The sequence below is a fragment of the Trichosurus vulpecula genome, chromosome 2 (genome assembly GCF_011100635.1).
Source record: "Trichosurus vulpecula isolate mTriVul1 chromosome 2, mTriVul1.pri, whole genome shotgun sequence".
Lineage (NCBI taxonomy): Eukaryota > Metazoa > Chordata > Mammalia > Diprotodontia > Phalangeridae > Trichosurus > Trichosurus vulpecula.
Genome location: NC_050574.1, coordinates 9,453,100 through 9,466,218, shown reverse-complemented (window position 1 = coordinate 9,466,218; position 13,119 = coordinate 9,453,100). Strand labels below are relative to the sequence as shown.

General features: G+C 57.5%; 1 protein-coding gene across 4 annotated transcripts; it reads right to left on the bottom strand.

The window, feature by feature from the left end:
• Positions 1 to 815: 815 nt before the first annotated feature.
• Positions 816 to 13,113, bottom strand: PPP6R1 (protein phosphatase 6 regulatory subunit 1). 4 transcript variants are annotated; one of them, XM_036745878.1, is made up of 23 exons: positions 13,050 to 13,113; positions 11,653 to 11,885; positions 11,007 to 11,193; positions 10,547 to 10,684; positions 8,291 to 8,356; positions 8,084 to 8,196; positions 7,854 to 7,967; positions 7,377 to 7,545; positions 6,874 to 7,026; positions 6,605 to 6,742; positions 5,520 to 5,584; positions 5,314 to 5,429; positions 5,129 to 5,214; positions 4,934 to 5,020; positions 4,593 to 4,690; positions 3,945 to 4,002; positions 3,447 to 3,592; positions 3,204 to 3,352; positions 2,640 to 2,766; positions 2,457 to 2,539; positions 2,226 to 2,292; positions 1,632 to 1,694; positions 816 to 1,532 (listed from the first exon to the last, which is right to left on the bottom strand). In XM_036745878.1, the coding sequence occupies exons 2-23, from the start codon at positions 11,877 to 11,879 to the stop codon at positions 1,529 to 1,531; spliced, it is 2,454 nt and encodes an 817-aa protein (XP_036601773.1). In that variant the 5' UTR covers positions 11,880 to 11,885; positions 13,050 to 13,113; the 3' UTR covers positions 816 to 1,528. The 4 variants fall into 4 exon arrangements, with proteins under 4 accessions (XP_036601773.1, XP_036601774.1, XP_036601771.1 ...); XM_036745879.1 differs by having other exon boundaries at positions 6,874 to 7,023; XM_036745876.1 differs by having other exon boundaries at positions 2,448 to 2,539; positions 13,050 to 13,107.
• Positions 13,114 to 13,119: the final 6 nt, after the last annotated feature.

The following is a 13,119-nucleotide window of genomic DNA, read 5'->3' as shown; positions in this document are numbered from 1 at the left end:
CCTAAAGCAGCTCCGGTTGAATGCTGAGCCTTCACAGTAGCAGTTCTGAGTTGACATCACACTTGTCTATTTTGAACCAGATTGCCACCCCAAGTCTTTGGCCAGTACCATGTAGTTTACTCTTTGTTGCTTCAGTTGTTACTACCAGGGCGTCTCCTTTCCACTTCCCCAAGACTCTCGGTGTTTTGTGCCCTGGATGAACTTCATTTCTGCCCAGCTCTACAATACGTTTGTACGGTGAGGTACTGTTGCCATTTCCACCCCATCAGCACACCCCACCCAGGTAGTTACTGCCTCCCCAGTGCCCCATGCCCATCCCAGGTCAGTCTGGCACCAAAACTTCCTCCTGCTGGGTCTGCCGAAAACAGAGAGAGAGGCCAATGCTCTGGGGAGTGGACCCACCAAAGGAGCCCAAGGTTGTGCCATCATTGGCTCTCTGACCTCCTTTTGCTCCCTCCAGCCTCAGCCAGGGCAGGGCCTGGCTGCCCTTTCTTCACTCTCTCCTCCCACCACCTCCCTAGGAAGGCTTCTGGGTTTCCATTTTGTAAGCAGAGGCAGAGTACAAATGAAGGCACCAGCTCCACCTTGTCCAGCTGCACCACTCAGGTCTCTATCCCTACGAAACACCCTATGGCATCATTTCCTGACCAATCTCAGCTCACAGCTCTTGAGGGTTAGGTAGAGGGCACCAAGGCTCCTTCTAGGCCTCAGACCTAGGGGCTTGGGCTGCGCTGCCTTCTCAATGTGAGGGGCTCCTACTCTGCTCCCCTAGCCCCTGACATACCCTCCTGGCCTACAAAACAAAAACAAACAAGAACCTTTTTAAATCTTTATTCAGGTCAGGAATATGAAAAACAGCTTAGCCTTAACACACAGGCCAGGCAAGGAGGAACAAGGCCACTTGGCGGCTAGGGCCAAAGCCCCAGAAACTTGGAGCATACCCTCATCCCAAATTCCCCCGGAGTCCTTGGAGGCAGCAAGAAAAGCACCCCCACCCAAGACAATGGGGGGGGGCTGGGAGGGGTGAGGGCTGCCACCCCGTCCCACAAGGCAAGGCACAATCTTCTCTCTGGCACCACCTTCAAGCCTCCAAGGCCTGGGCTGCCCTACAGAGTTGCGGTGGGCACAGAATACCTGCTTTATTTCTTGTCGGATTCCCTCAAATTTCCTCACTCCCACCCCTTTCTCAGCTGCTATTAAAACTCCAGTATCTAGAGAAGAGAGAATGCATCTACATCCCTCAATCCCTCAGGAGTCAACACTCCCCATGTATTCAGTGCAAACACGGCTGGAGGGAGGGGCAGGTGGGGATCCAGGCTAACCTCTCCCTGCCCACACACCTGCCAGGTTCAGGGGGCAGAGCTATGTGTGGGTCTCCATTGCCAGCCTGCTCTCCTCAGGAATCCAGGAAGATCCGAAGGGAAAGGACAGGAAGAGGGTTGACACACAACATAGGGGGTGGTGGTGTTGACGTGGACAGGACAGCCAAGAGCAGTAGTCTGTAGGATGACGACCCCCACAGGACAGGTTATCTGGTGTTTAAAAAAAAAAAAACATGGATTAAAATCAGAGGGTCCTACCCTTACCTCCCCTCCACTCTGCCCCCCCCCCTTCCCATTGCTGGTACTTACTTGGTGTTTGGAGAGGGCGGGGCCCCCCCTAGGGCAGGACCATTGGGCAGCACTGGCAGGTCACTGAGCAGACAGAAGACTTTGTTCCATAGCCAGTTCTCCCTACTCCCCCCAGACTCTCATTCAATGCCACCATTCCACAACAAAGTAAACCCCATGCTGGGCCTGTGGGCTGTCAGCCAAGTTGATGCCTGGTGCATCATGGGAATCCCAGGCTCACTGCAGGCTAGGAACAGTGGCTAGCACAGGGCCTGGAGTCAGGAGGAACTGAGTTCCAGACACTTCCTAACAATGTGACCCTGGGTGTGTCATTCACCTGTACGATGCGAAGAATAACAGCCCCTACCTCCCAGAAGGGTATGATGGGTAGAGAGTCCTTTACAGAGACTGAAACCCTTTACATGTTAATGCTAACTTTCTTTCAGACATTCAGGAAGCAGGCTGAGACCAAAGCTGGGAGGGGAAGGGGCTTCTGGGGAGAGCCAAGGGACCCAGAAACAGCAGCCTGGAGAGAGGGAGAGCAGGGCCCCGAGCCTTCCCCCAGGAGAGCCCAGGCCTGGTGCCTCAACCCCCTCCACAGCCATACTTCCTCACCTGTCCCGGCAGGAGGGTCTTGGAAGATCGTGCGTCTCACTGAGAGTAGCTGGGGTCTGCCTGGCAGCTGCAGAAGAAGGGGGCAGGAGCAACAGGGGGCTTCAGGATCTTCAGAGGACCACCAATCTACTAGTTGTCAGAAACCTTAGGAGTTGGAGTCCCTTGCCGCCCAGACCTCAGAGGCTATACACCCCAGCCCACTGACCAGAGGAAAGGGAAGACCTTGGTCACCTTGGTGGCGGCAGGCCAATACACTGGCTTCTGTCGATTCCTGAGGTGCTCCTGCAGTGATTGGTGGGGTGGGGTCCTTTGCCCTGCAAGGGGAGGGGACAGGGGGTCCTGAGGACACGGCTCTGCCAGGACAGGGCAAGTCCCCAAAGCTGGGAGGCTGCAAAGTCCTCATGTGGGACTCACCTGTCAAAGGGGGTGTCAGCATCCTGAGCACGGCCACAGGAGGGGCCAGGGGAGGCTAGGGGACCCAGGGACGAGTCCACAGAGGCACTGATAGGCACAGAGTCAGAGAGAATCTGCTTTCTCGGCCCTGTAGACAAAACAGACATGGGTGCGAGGAGCCCAACCTCATAAGGACAGCCAGGGCATGGCCTCCAAGGGCCTCCGACATCCACTAATCACCTTGCCCATTCTACCCCCACTCCTGGACTCGGGGCTTCCTCCCAGGCTCCACCAGAGAGATGCCAACTTCTACCTTCCCCTGTACTTCAGCACTGTCCTGGACAGCGGCTAGCCTGGCTGACCAGTGCCCTGAGCCGGCCCCCTTCTCCCTTCTAAGGGGCCACCCCTGAGCCCTTTAGCCAGATCACTCAGTTTCCTCATACCCCAGCCCTATCAGACTATAATCCCCTAGAGGGCAGACAGAGGGTGTTATGTCTCTCTGAGAACCAGACCAGATAGAAGGACAAATCCAAGCGTTTGAACAATTGAGACCCTTGAGACATAGAATTCCCAGGGATCCATTACCTTGGGCAGGCATCCCAGGTGGCTCTGGGTTGGAGAAGTTAAAAGAGAGGGGGCCAAGCCCTTCCATGGTCCCATTGACTTCTACTTCCTCCTCCTCCTCCTCTTCTTCTTCCTCATCCTCCTCCTCGCTGTCTGCACTGCCTCCGCTCCTAAGGCCAGAAAAAACCAAAATGATGGACATCAGAGCTGGGACCATCCCTTGAGAAACAGCCAGTCCAAGCAGGCCCTCCTGGCCTCACTCACCGCACACTGCGGGCCTGGGCCCACTGTCCATCCTGCCAGATGGCATCCTCCCCATCTGAGTCCCCCGACCCCAGGCCTTCCTCGTCATCCTCATCAAACTGATGGAGCCGCTCCTTGCAGCAGAGCTCAAATAGGCTGGCATTGGGCTAGGGGACAGTGGGCAGAGCTGGCTCTCATCCAGCCCCTGCCCACCATCCAAAAGCCCCTAGGCTCAGAAGGGTTGGAGGCCAGCCCTAGCCCAGGCCACACAGTCAGAAGAAATACCAATCAAGTGGCCGGCTTGGAGATACCTACTTTGGGATTTTCAGGGCAGGAAAAGATGAGGCTCGAAAGCCGCCCAGGCAAGAGGGGAGGGCCTGGGCTCCTCATCATGCCACAGAACACCTGTCCCCCACCTGTCACCTCCCCTCCCAACCCCATTGGTGCCCTGAGACCAAGCCATCCCCCCAGTGACCAATGTCCAGCTCCCAGCTCTGCCTGGACAGGGTTGACACTCACGCTATCATCGTCTGCGCTGAGGGAAAAGGTGATACTGGCTGTCTTGTCAAAGGGGGCACTACAGGAGAGAGGCCAGAACAAGGTTCAAGAGAGTCCCCTTTTCCTGGCCTCCCCCCCGTGCCTCCCCCGGCCTACAAGTAGGCCGGGGCACAAGGCAGATTGTCCTGTCAGGAGCTCCCCAGGATCTCTGAGATTAGGGGCACCTGGAGAGGGGATCAGAAACCACCAGTGGCCTCCTCATGGCCTAGCACCCCACCTGCCCTGAGTAGCTTCTCACCATCCTGCCCAACCTCTACCGTGACACCTCCCTACTTCTCGTGACCCAAAGGGAAAGCTCCACTCCCTAGCCTTGAACCTGGGGCACCCAGAAAGCCTGAGCAAAGGCATGCCAAGCACCTGCCACTGCCCTTCATTCTCAGAGCCTGGCCCCCTATAAGTGACTGATAAATGAGTGTTCTCTCCCTAGATGTCCCTCCCTGCCTAGACACCCAGAGAGCTCCTTGGAGGGGGGGAGCTTCCCGAACAGCGGCAACAAGGGCCAGGTCTGTGGCTCACCCCACGGGGGAGGCCTTGAGGACATGGTGTCAACGCCCTCTTTGGGGAGGGAAGGAGGCCAGAGCACTGCCCAAAGTCTTGAGGAACACTCACTTCACATTCTCCTCCTGTTCCCCAAATTCTTCATCATTGAAACCAAAATGTTCCACGAAGGCCGAGGTCATCTGCTGCATCTGAAAGTCCATGAAAGCCTGCGGGCAAGAAGGGCCCAAGACACCATTTACCGAGGGCCCTGGCCACAGGCCCAGGCTGAGGACCTGCCAGCCTCCTGACTCGGCCTTGGAGACCAGTCAAGGTCCTGCCCGCCCCACCCCACCACTGCTTCCCTTGCAGGCCTAGCCTCACTATCCTCCCCAAAGGCCCTCCTAAGCCCGGACACCGGCAAAAGGGAAAAGGGGTTCTCTGGCCAGGGGGAGTGGGGAACCCTACCCCACCTGCTGCAGCACAGCCTCCTGGGGAAAGCTGAAACCCTTCGGGCGCTCGTCCTCATCGTCACTGGAGTGGAGATTGTGGGGGCTGACCTGGGCACAGGGAGGAGAACAAAGAAGGGGTGTCCGTCGGGACCTCGGTCAGAAGCCCCTCCAGAAGGCCTGGCACAGGGATGGGGGGCCCCCCAACCCCAGTCTCACCAGGTCCACCATATTCTTCTGGTTGGTCTCAGACAGAGGCCCTGACACGAACTTCTCCCACAGCTGCTGCTGCTCCCCCAGTAACTCTGCTCCATGGGGGATAGAGAGGGAAGACGGGACACTGAGCGCAGGCAGGGCCAGGCCACCCCCTCGAGCCTCCCCACCCTGCTCAGGCCAGGCCTCACCTCGAAGCAGCTGCCCCACCAGCGCGGCATTGGGGCCCTTCTCAGCACTCTGCACCACTGCGTTGGCAATGCGCGTCAGGTGGCCCATGTAACCTTTCCTCCGGCCACCCTCTGACCTGGGGACAGACAGGCCACTCAGCTCCGCGCCTCCATCCCCGCTAGAAAGCCAGAAAAGGGGTCAGACCAACCCACCCCCCGTCACTCACTGCGTTCTGTCATTCTCTTCCCAAGCGCCCAAAATCCTCTCTACCAGTCGGCATTTTTGGAGCAACTGCAGGAAAGAAGGGGAGACTGGGGTTGGGGAGAGAAAGGGAGGGAAATAACAAGCAAGGTTGGGGAAGCCGAGACAGGAAGGGGAAGGCCGGCAACAGTCTGGGACTCCGAGGGCCTGGCAGGGAGCAGACAGGAGCGGCCTCCCCCCACCCTCTCCCCGCCTACACAGGGGCCCAGGCTAAAGTGCAGATGAAACCAGTGCAGGAAGAGGGGATGGGGAAGGAGATCACCAAGAAGAGAAATGCTGAAAATGAAAAAAACCCACTAAAACCTGTAAGAATCAGTACAGCGAGGCCGCTAGACCCCACCAGACCAGTGCTTCATTCCTAGCTCTACTCCTTACTACCAGGTATTGCAACAGCTACACTGGGAGGCACCCTGGCGCCCTCATCACAAACAATCAAGGTGGGAGAGGCTTGGGAGTGACCAAAGGGGGGGCCAGAGAGAGCAGCCAGCCCAAGAGAGGTGGAGTTATGGAAGGGAGCTGGCAGTCAGTGGCCTGGGGTGGCAAGAGTCTACCAGGAGGGCCTGCCACCTCGGAGACCCCATCTCCTGCCTGTCAGATGAGATGCCAAGAGCTGTAAAAGCTCCAGCCTAGAGGCCAACGAGCATTACGCCATCCTGATGACCATTCTGGTTTAACATGGAAATGATGGTCATTCTAGGAATGATGAAGGCTAGCACTTAATGGACACTTTCTGTTCACAAACGCTAAGAGTGCCTCCCCAGGCATCAATGAAGCAACCTGCTCAGGGTCACACAGCCAGAGTGTCAGGGGCAGGATCTGAACTCAGGACTCCACTAAGCCCTGTAGCCGCATCTCACTTTTAGGACTAGGAATCACCACTGGGACAGAAAAAACAAAGGTGCCTCATCACCATGTGATGGATCACTCCAGATCTCAGAGATTAGAACCAGGAGCTGCAAGACCATTCCCAGTGGAGTGGCTGGGGGCCTCCATGATGGGAAAGGGTGCAGACTTCTGCACCCCGGAAGAGAGCCCTGGCCTCATGCTTACGTGTCTGACCGCAGGATTCGGTGCTGGGGGCTCCGGCCCATCCTCTCCAGCTGCTGCCGCAGCACTCAACACGCTGCTCACCCACGTCTCCACTTGAGAATGCAGAAAGTTATTGAAGACATAGGTAAAAAAGAGGTCCTGGAGAGGGGGGAAAAGGGAGAAGTAAGGGTGTTGAGGGCAGAGTAAGGTGGGGTGAGGCCGAGCAGGCCTCATGGTCCCCCCTACCACTGCCTACCTGCCCTGCAAGGGGGGGGGGGGGTGCGTCTCACCAGCATGGCGTTCAGCGTGTCCATCCCCAGGAGCTCTCCTGTCAAAGCCGCATTGTTGGCGCTCAGGGCACTGGCCAAGAGCTTCACCACATGCAGCCGAGTATTGCCCAGCGGGGGCTGCAGGCTCCCCCAGGTCGTGCGCAGAGTCTCCTGCTAAAAGGTGGGAAGACCAGAGGGTCCTTGGCCTGATGTCCAGGCTTCCCTAGGCTAGTGGGCCACCCCCCTCCCCCACTCCTACACCCAACTCCACAGCAGTGGCAGGCTTCCTGGACCAGTGGGGAAGGCCATCTCGCTCGCTCTCGCGCTCTCTCACTCGCTCGCTGTCCGCGGAAGCACTGAGGTCCCTTCCAACTCTGAAATTCTGTGATTCTAATCATAGATCATAGAATGTTAGAGCCAGAAAGGACCTTGCAGAGAGTCGGACTGGGCCCCTCACCTGCGAGGAGGAAGGAGCGCCCCCCCCCCCCGGTGCCCTGCCCCCCAGGCCCCGGTGTTTGGCTCACTGTGGGGGGCTCCAGGAGCAGCTGGTGGAAGTGGGCAAGCCACTGCCTCAGGGCTCTCAGCGTCCCCAGGTTGGCCTGGCTAGGCGGGGGGCTCTCGGGGCCCCCTGGGGGCACCAGCTCCAGCTGACCATCCACATTGCACGAGAAGCTGCCCACACCTGGTTCTGCCCTGCAGGTCAATGGAAGGCTTCATCAAAAGGAAGTCCCCTGTCCTGCTTCTTTCAGGTATTCCCCACCCAGACCTCCAGGAGGAATGGAGAGGGAGACCGAGACAGGCCCAGAAAAGAATGAACCAGAGGAGCACTTGGGCACACCAATGCCCCCGTCCTAAAGAGCAGGGAAAATGGCCCTGCTTGGGGATCATGCTCTGAGTGAGAAATCAAATGCAGAACTCTTGGTGCCCTATTCCTGTTAGGCCTCAAGTCAGGCTTGAATCTCTGCACTCCCCTTTCCCTGGGAAGGACACCAAGCCCTCACCTCGGCCTTCGAGGTTCCAAAAGGGTCAATATGACCTGGATTCCATTGACGATCACGGACTCATTCTGGTCCCCCTGGAACATGTTGCTGAGGAGGTGCTCGATGGTCTCCTGCCTGAATGGGGGCAGGGATGCACTGAGGGCCTGCTGGGAATGCCCAGGACAGGGGCAGGGAAGTGAATGGATGGCAGGCTCCAGGGATGCCCAGCAGCAGCCCCCCAGGCCACTCACTTCTCCAGCGTGGACAGCAGCTGATCAGGCTCGGCACTGTCCTGGATGTGAATCATCTGCTCCCGGCTCAGACGGACAATGTCACACAGGGACTGAGATGCATTGGAGTGTTGCTGAGATGAGACAGAACAAGAGGTGTGAGGAGTCATGAGGACCCCTCCCCACTCCTGGCTATACCTTCCCCCCTCCACCTCCCCCCCAACTCACACTGTCATCTCGGTCTGGGTGGATCATGTCAACCAACCTCTCCACAATCCTCTCCTCATTCAGCCACTTGAAAAAAGAAAAGACCCCAGTGAAGTCTGAGAGGGGCTGTCTGGTCCCCCTTTACCTTCATACATTTAAAGGCTTAATGTGATCCACCCTCTCTCTTCCCCCTCCCCACCACGAGATCCAAATCAAAGAAACATCCTGGGTTTGGGAATCAGACCTGGGCTGAGCAGCAATCCACCTCTAACCCAGCCATTCACCCCAGAGCTGAGCATTCCTGTCCTCTTAAAAAGGAGAAATTACCACTCTCCCCCTCGAAGATTCACTACAAATTAAAGACTCTAAAAACGTTAACACACCAGTAACGGTCACCATGACAAGGAAGGACCTGGGCCCCTAAGGGCTGCCTCCTGCCACAGTGGAGACCACCGTCTAATGGGGGGGCCTGTGCAGGCCACGTAAGTGCTCAGCCCCATTTTACAGATGGGGGAGCCAAGGTTCAGATGGTGCTCACTCATCCTTGGGCACACAGGTGATCCAACAATGGTCGAGTCAGGGTTCACATCCACTATACTGTCCCTTAAGATCTGGAGTCCTTGAACCTGGGTCTCAAACCCTGGCTAGCCTCAGCCACTTATGACCTCTGAAGCTTTGGCCAGTGGCTTATTAGTGGAAGTGGCTCTATCTAATTACCTCCAAGGTCCTTTTTCTCTCTCAATTCCACAAGACAAGAGAAGACAAGAAAAAACAAGAGAAAACGAGAACGAGGAAAGACAAGAAAAGGCTTCCTGGAAGCGGGCCTTAAAGAAAGGATGAGATTTCCATGGCTGGGGACCAAGACTCCATCCAGCCACTGGGACTGACAACCTAGGTCTGAAAAGACGAAAGCAAAGGGCAATCTCTGTTGGCCAAGGGGGCAAAGGATGAAGCAGCCTCCACAAAACGCAAACTGCCAAAGCCTGCTCCAGATGACTAGCAAGAGGAACTCAAGCCAAAGTCCCCTCAGGCCAATGCCCCAGTGATGCTTGTGGCTGAGGCTCAGGAAGCCTCCAGGGGATCAGAGTTGTTGCCAAGGCTGGCTGGGGCGGGGGTCCCTTGACCCAATGTAGGCTGAGGACAGAAAGAACAAGGGGACAGAGCACAGGAACAACCCATCCATCACCTCTCAGCAGCAGGAGGCTCCCATGCCAGCCAATCACCAGTGACCATGAAAACCGCTCTGTCTACAATCACTCAAACATGACTGCTGCTAAATCGTCGCTAAAGTATTTAAGAATCAAGGTGAACAAAGAATATGTCACAAGTCTGAAGTGAGAAAAGCATGGACCTCGTAGTCACAAGATTTCGGGGCTTCATTGGCCCGTTGATGTTTCACCAGCAGCCAAGGTGAATGCACAAGCAGCATGCGCCTCTGGCCTGCAGCTGTCCCAGAGTTGGGTAACGAGCTTGCACGGTGACAAGTCAGGATCCCCAAAGACCTCTACCACAACCCACAAAAATGAGTCCTATCAACTAAGCCCTAATAAACAAAAAAGTTGAGAGTCTCGTTCTCTGGTACAGGAGGGTGACATTTCACGTGGTCGAAGATCTGGGGGGCTGAGTGGGCTCCCAGTTCCACAAGTCAGCAATCTGAGGAGGAGCTCCAGGAAAACTTAAGAAGTTAAGCAAGAGAAGCCTCAACAGGAACGGGAGCACTGACTCTCAAGCACATGAAGGGACATCGGCCTGCACCCAGAGCCAAGACCTGAGGTTCAAGGGGCTCCCCAGGAGGGAGGCTTCCTGATGAGAGAGCTGGTCGGAGGAGGCCAAGGCTCTCCCGCCCCACCCAAGACCCTCCCCTTATCCGCTGGGGCTGGCTGGAGAAGAACCAACAAGAGAAGGAGTAAGGAAAGGCCAAGATATCACCAGTTCCAGGCTAAGACAGGTTCAGAATACCAGGATAAGGAGCATGACCCAGACTCAGAGAGCAAGAAACAGGCCCCAAAAGTGCCATGAGTCACCTACTGGTTCAGAGGTGGGACTCCACCAGGGGGCACCCACAGGCAAGGAGGAATCCTGAGTGCTGAAAAGGGGGAAGAAGGGGGAAAGAGGGCAGGGGAAGGGAGAAAGCGGAGGGGAGAGGAGAGAAAAGAGAGAGGTGAAGAGTGCAAATGAAAGAAAAAGGGAGAAGAAAAGATAAGGAAAAAGAGCAGAGAAGAAGGGAGGAGAGGAGGAAGAGGGGAGAGAAGAGGGGAAGAGAAAGGTGGCGCTCACATTAAAGACCTCGTGCCTCAGCGGGGGCTGCTCCACACAGGTCAGCAGCCTCAGCAGCAGATCCATGATGGCCGACGTCCCGATGTGATGAAGTAACAAGGGGACAAAGTCGGCCTTCTTCCGCAGAAAGGACACAATCTGAGAAGAGGGAAAGAAACACGGTTGGCTCAGACTAGGGGTGGTGGCCAGCCCCTTCCCCCACTGAAGCTCAGGCCTCTTGCAAGGCAGGGCCCCTCCTCCCCAAAGACTATGCAGTCAGAGGCCATCAGCTCCCACACTGGCTGATTAACCTGCTCACAGCCACCTCCAGAGACCCTTCCCACCTCCTCTTGGGCTCCCTAACAGGCAGGCACCTGGCACAAAATCTCCCCATTCCCACATCTCCCCAGTACCAGAACAAGCAGGTGCTTATTCAATGACAGTTTGATGCAGACAGCTCTCCAGGCCTCCAGGAACCTACCTGGTCTGTCTTTCGGTTGATCAGGATCCCCATGACTTTGCTAAAGAAACTGGCCAGCAAGGGGTTCAGGGGGGCTCTGTTCTGTAGGAACCCATAGAGGCGGCCCAGAAGGGCCTCATCCTCCCCGAGAGCATCATTGATCTGGGGGATGTCCGAGGTCAGGATCTCACAGGACACGCTGGGGTACCTGGAGGAGACAGGGACAGCTGCCAGGCTCTGCCTACACGCAAACAAATCCCATGACCCAGCCACCTCTCTAAACCTCCAGTTCCCAACTTGTGAAACAAGAAAGCGTCTTTGACCTTCAGCTCCAAATTCTACAGATGCCTCTCTTATGGGGAGGGGGCCCACAAATCCAGAAGACCAAAACAAGGGGAGTAACTGGCGGACCCCCCCCCCGCTCCCCTCCTTGTACAGCACCCCACACTTCAGAATCACACCCACAGAAACAGGGTCTGAGAACAGGTAAAAATGCATAACGACCCAGGCGGCGCACAAGGTAACAAGCAGGAAAAACAGCAGGGTAGGAGATGAGGGAGAGTGGTCCGACAGGGTGGCACAGCACCAGTGGGATCTGGTGCCCCTTGGCCTTCTCCACTACACAGGAAGCAGAGAGAGATGGGGAAGGTGGGGCATGTGGTCTCACTTGTAACGCAGCCGCTCGTCGCCAGCAGCTGGGGGCTCCCGGGTGACCCAGTCCACTAGGGCTTGCAGATGGGCCGGCCGCAGCAAGAAGTCCAGCAGCTTGGGGTGCAGGACCTTACACTCCTGAAGCACATCCTCCTCGTCCAGAAGCTCTGCCAGGGCCAGGTCGTCCCTCTGCAGCAGCGTGTCGATGTGTGAGCTGGTGTGCAGGTCAAACTTCCAGAACATGGCGCCCTACAGAGGTGTGGTCAGAGAAGAGCATGGAGCAAGAGGATGGGAGGCCCAAGAACCTGGCAAGGACTAAAACCTAGATACCACATGGAATGCCTAAGTCAGGGCCGCAGAAGGGACCCGGCCAAAACCAAGAAGGCTTGGCTTTGAGGAGGTGCCCTTAGGAGCCAGGCCTCCAGCCTCTGGGGCTCCCTCTGGCCAAGCCCCCTAACACGAGGTCTGATGGAGAGGAGGCCAAGAGGGCGCTGGATGGCCCCCTTGAGAATCCTGAGCCATGGGCCCCTCGTTGTGGGAGGCCCTAATAGTGCAGGAGCCTGGAGAGCTCTAAGAGGAGGGGACACTGGCCAACAGGTCCATCCCCCCCCAACCCGGCCGGCCCTTGGATCCTCTCGGCCCCGGCCTCCAGCTGGGCAGCGATGCCCACTAGTCGGGCAGGGTGAGCAATCCCCAAGAGCGTTCTGTGCTTGCGATAAAAAGTGCTCTGGGTTCGAATGCTGACGCTAAGCACAGCCACCTCCCACATCAAGGCAAGTTAAGTCCCCATCAGGCTTCTAGCACCAAAGAAACAGGGGCTCTAGAAGCTCCCGAGGGCGTCCTGCCCCCACCGGCCTCTCCCCGAAACAACATCCCCAGGCCACTCGCCAAATGGGGCTGGGGGCAGGGGTCTGGGCCGGCGGGGGGAACCAAGGGAGAGCGGAAGAGCGTTTCCCATGGCAACCTCCCCGCCCAGGCAGGGGAGGGGCGGAGAGGAGAGGGGGGATTTCCCAGCATCCTCCAGGACCCCTCCCAGCTAGAGCTCTGCCCTGGGCAGGCCCCTGGAGGGCGGGGCCACAGTCATCTGCCTCCCCGCCACCCCCCCTCCCACAAGCCCAGCACAGGTGCCCAGAGCACCCCCCCCTCCCCGGGAATCAAGGAAAAGTGGCGGCTCCCGCTAGAGCTGACGTTCAATGCCCCCTCAGGAACGCCCTTCCTGGCTTGGATGGAGGAACGAAGACCAAGCTCCCTCAGGAGGGGGGGGGTAAAGGGAGACACACCTACTCGGCGGCCTACGGGGTTCTGAGCCCTGGCCCCGCCCCACCCCTTTCCCGGTTTAGTTTGTCCTCGGCTTCTGGAACACCTCCGCGAGGCCTCAGTCTCCCCCTCCGCGCAAGGGGCGGGGTCACTGACCTGGGCGCGCGGGCGGTGGCTGCTCCGGCCTCGGGCACATCGGGGCGCGCGCCGCGGGGAGGGGGCGGGG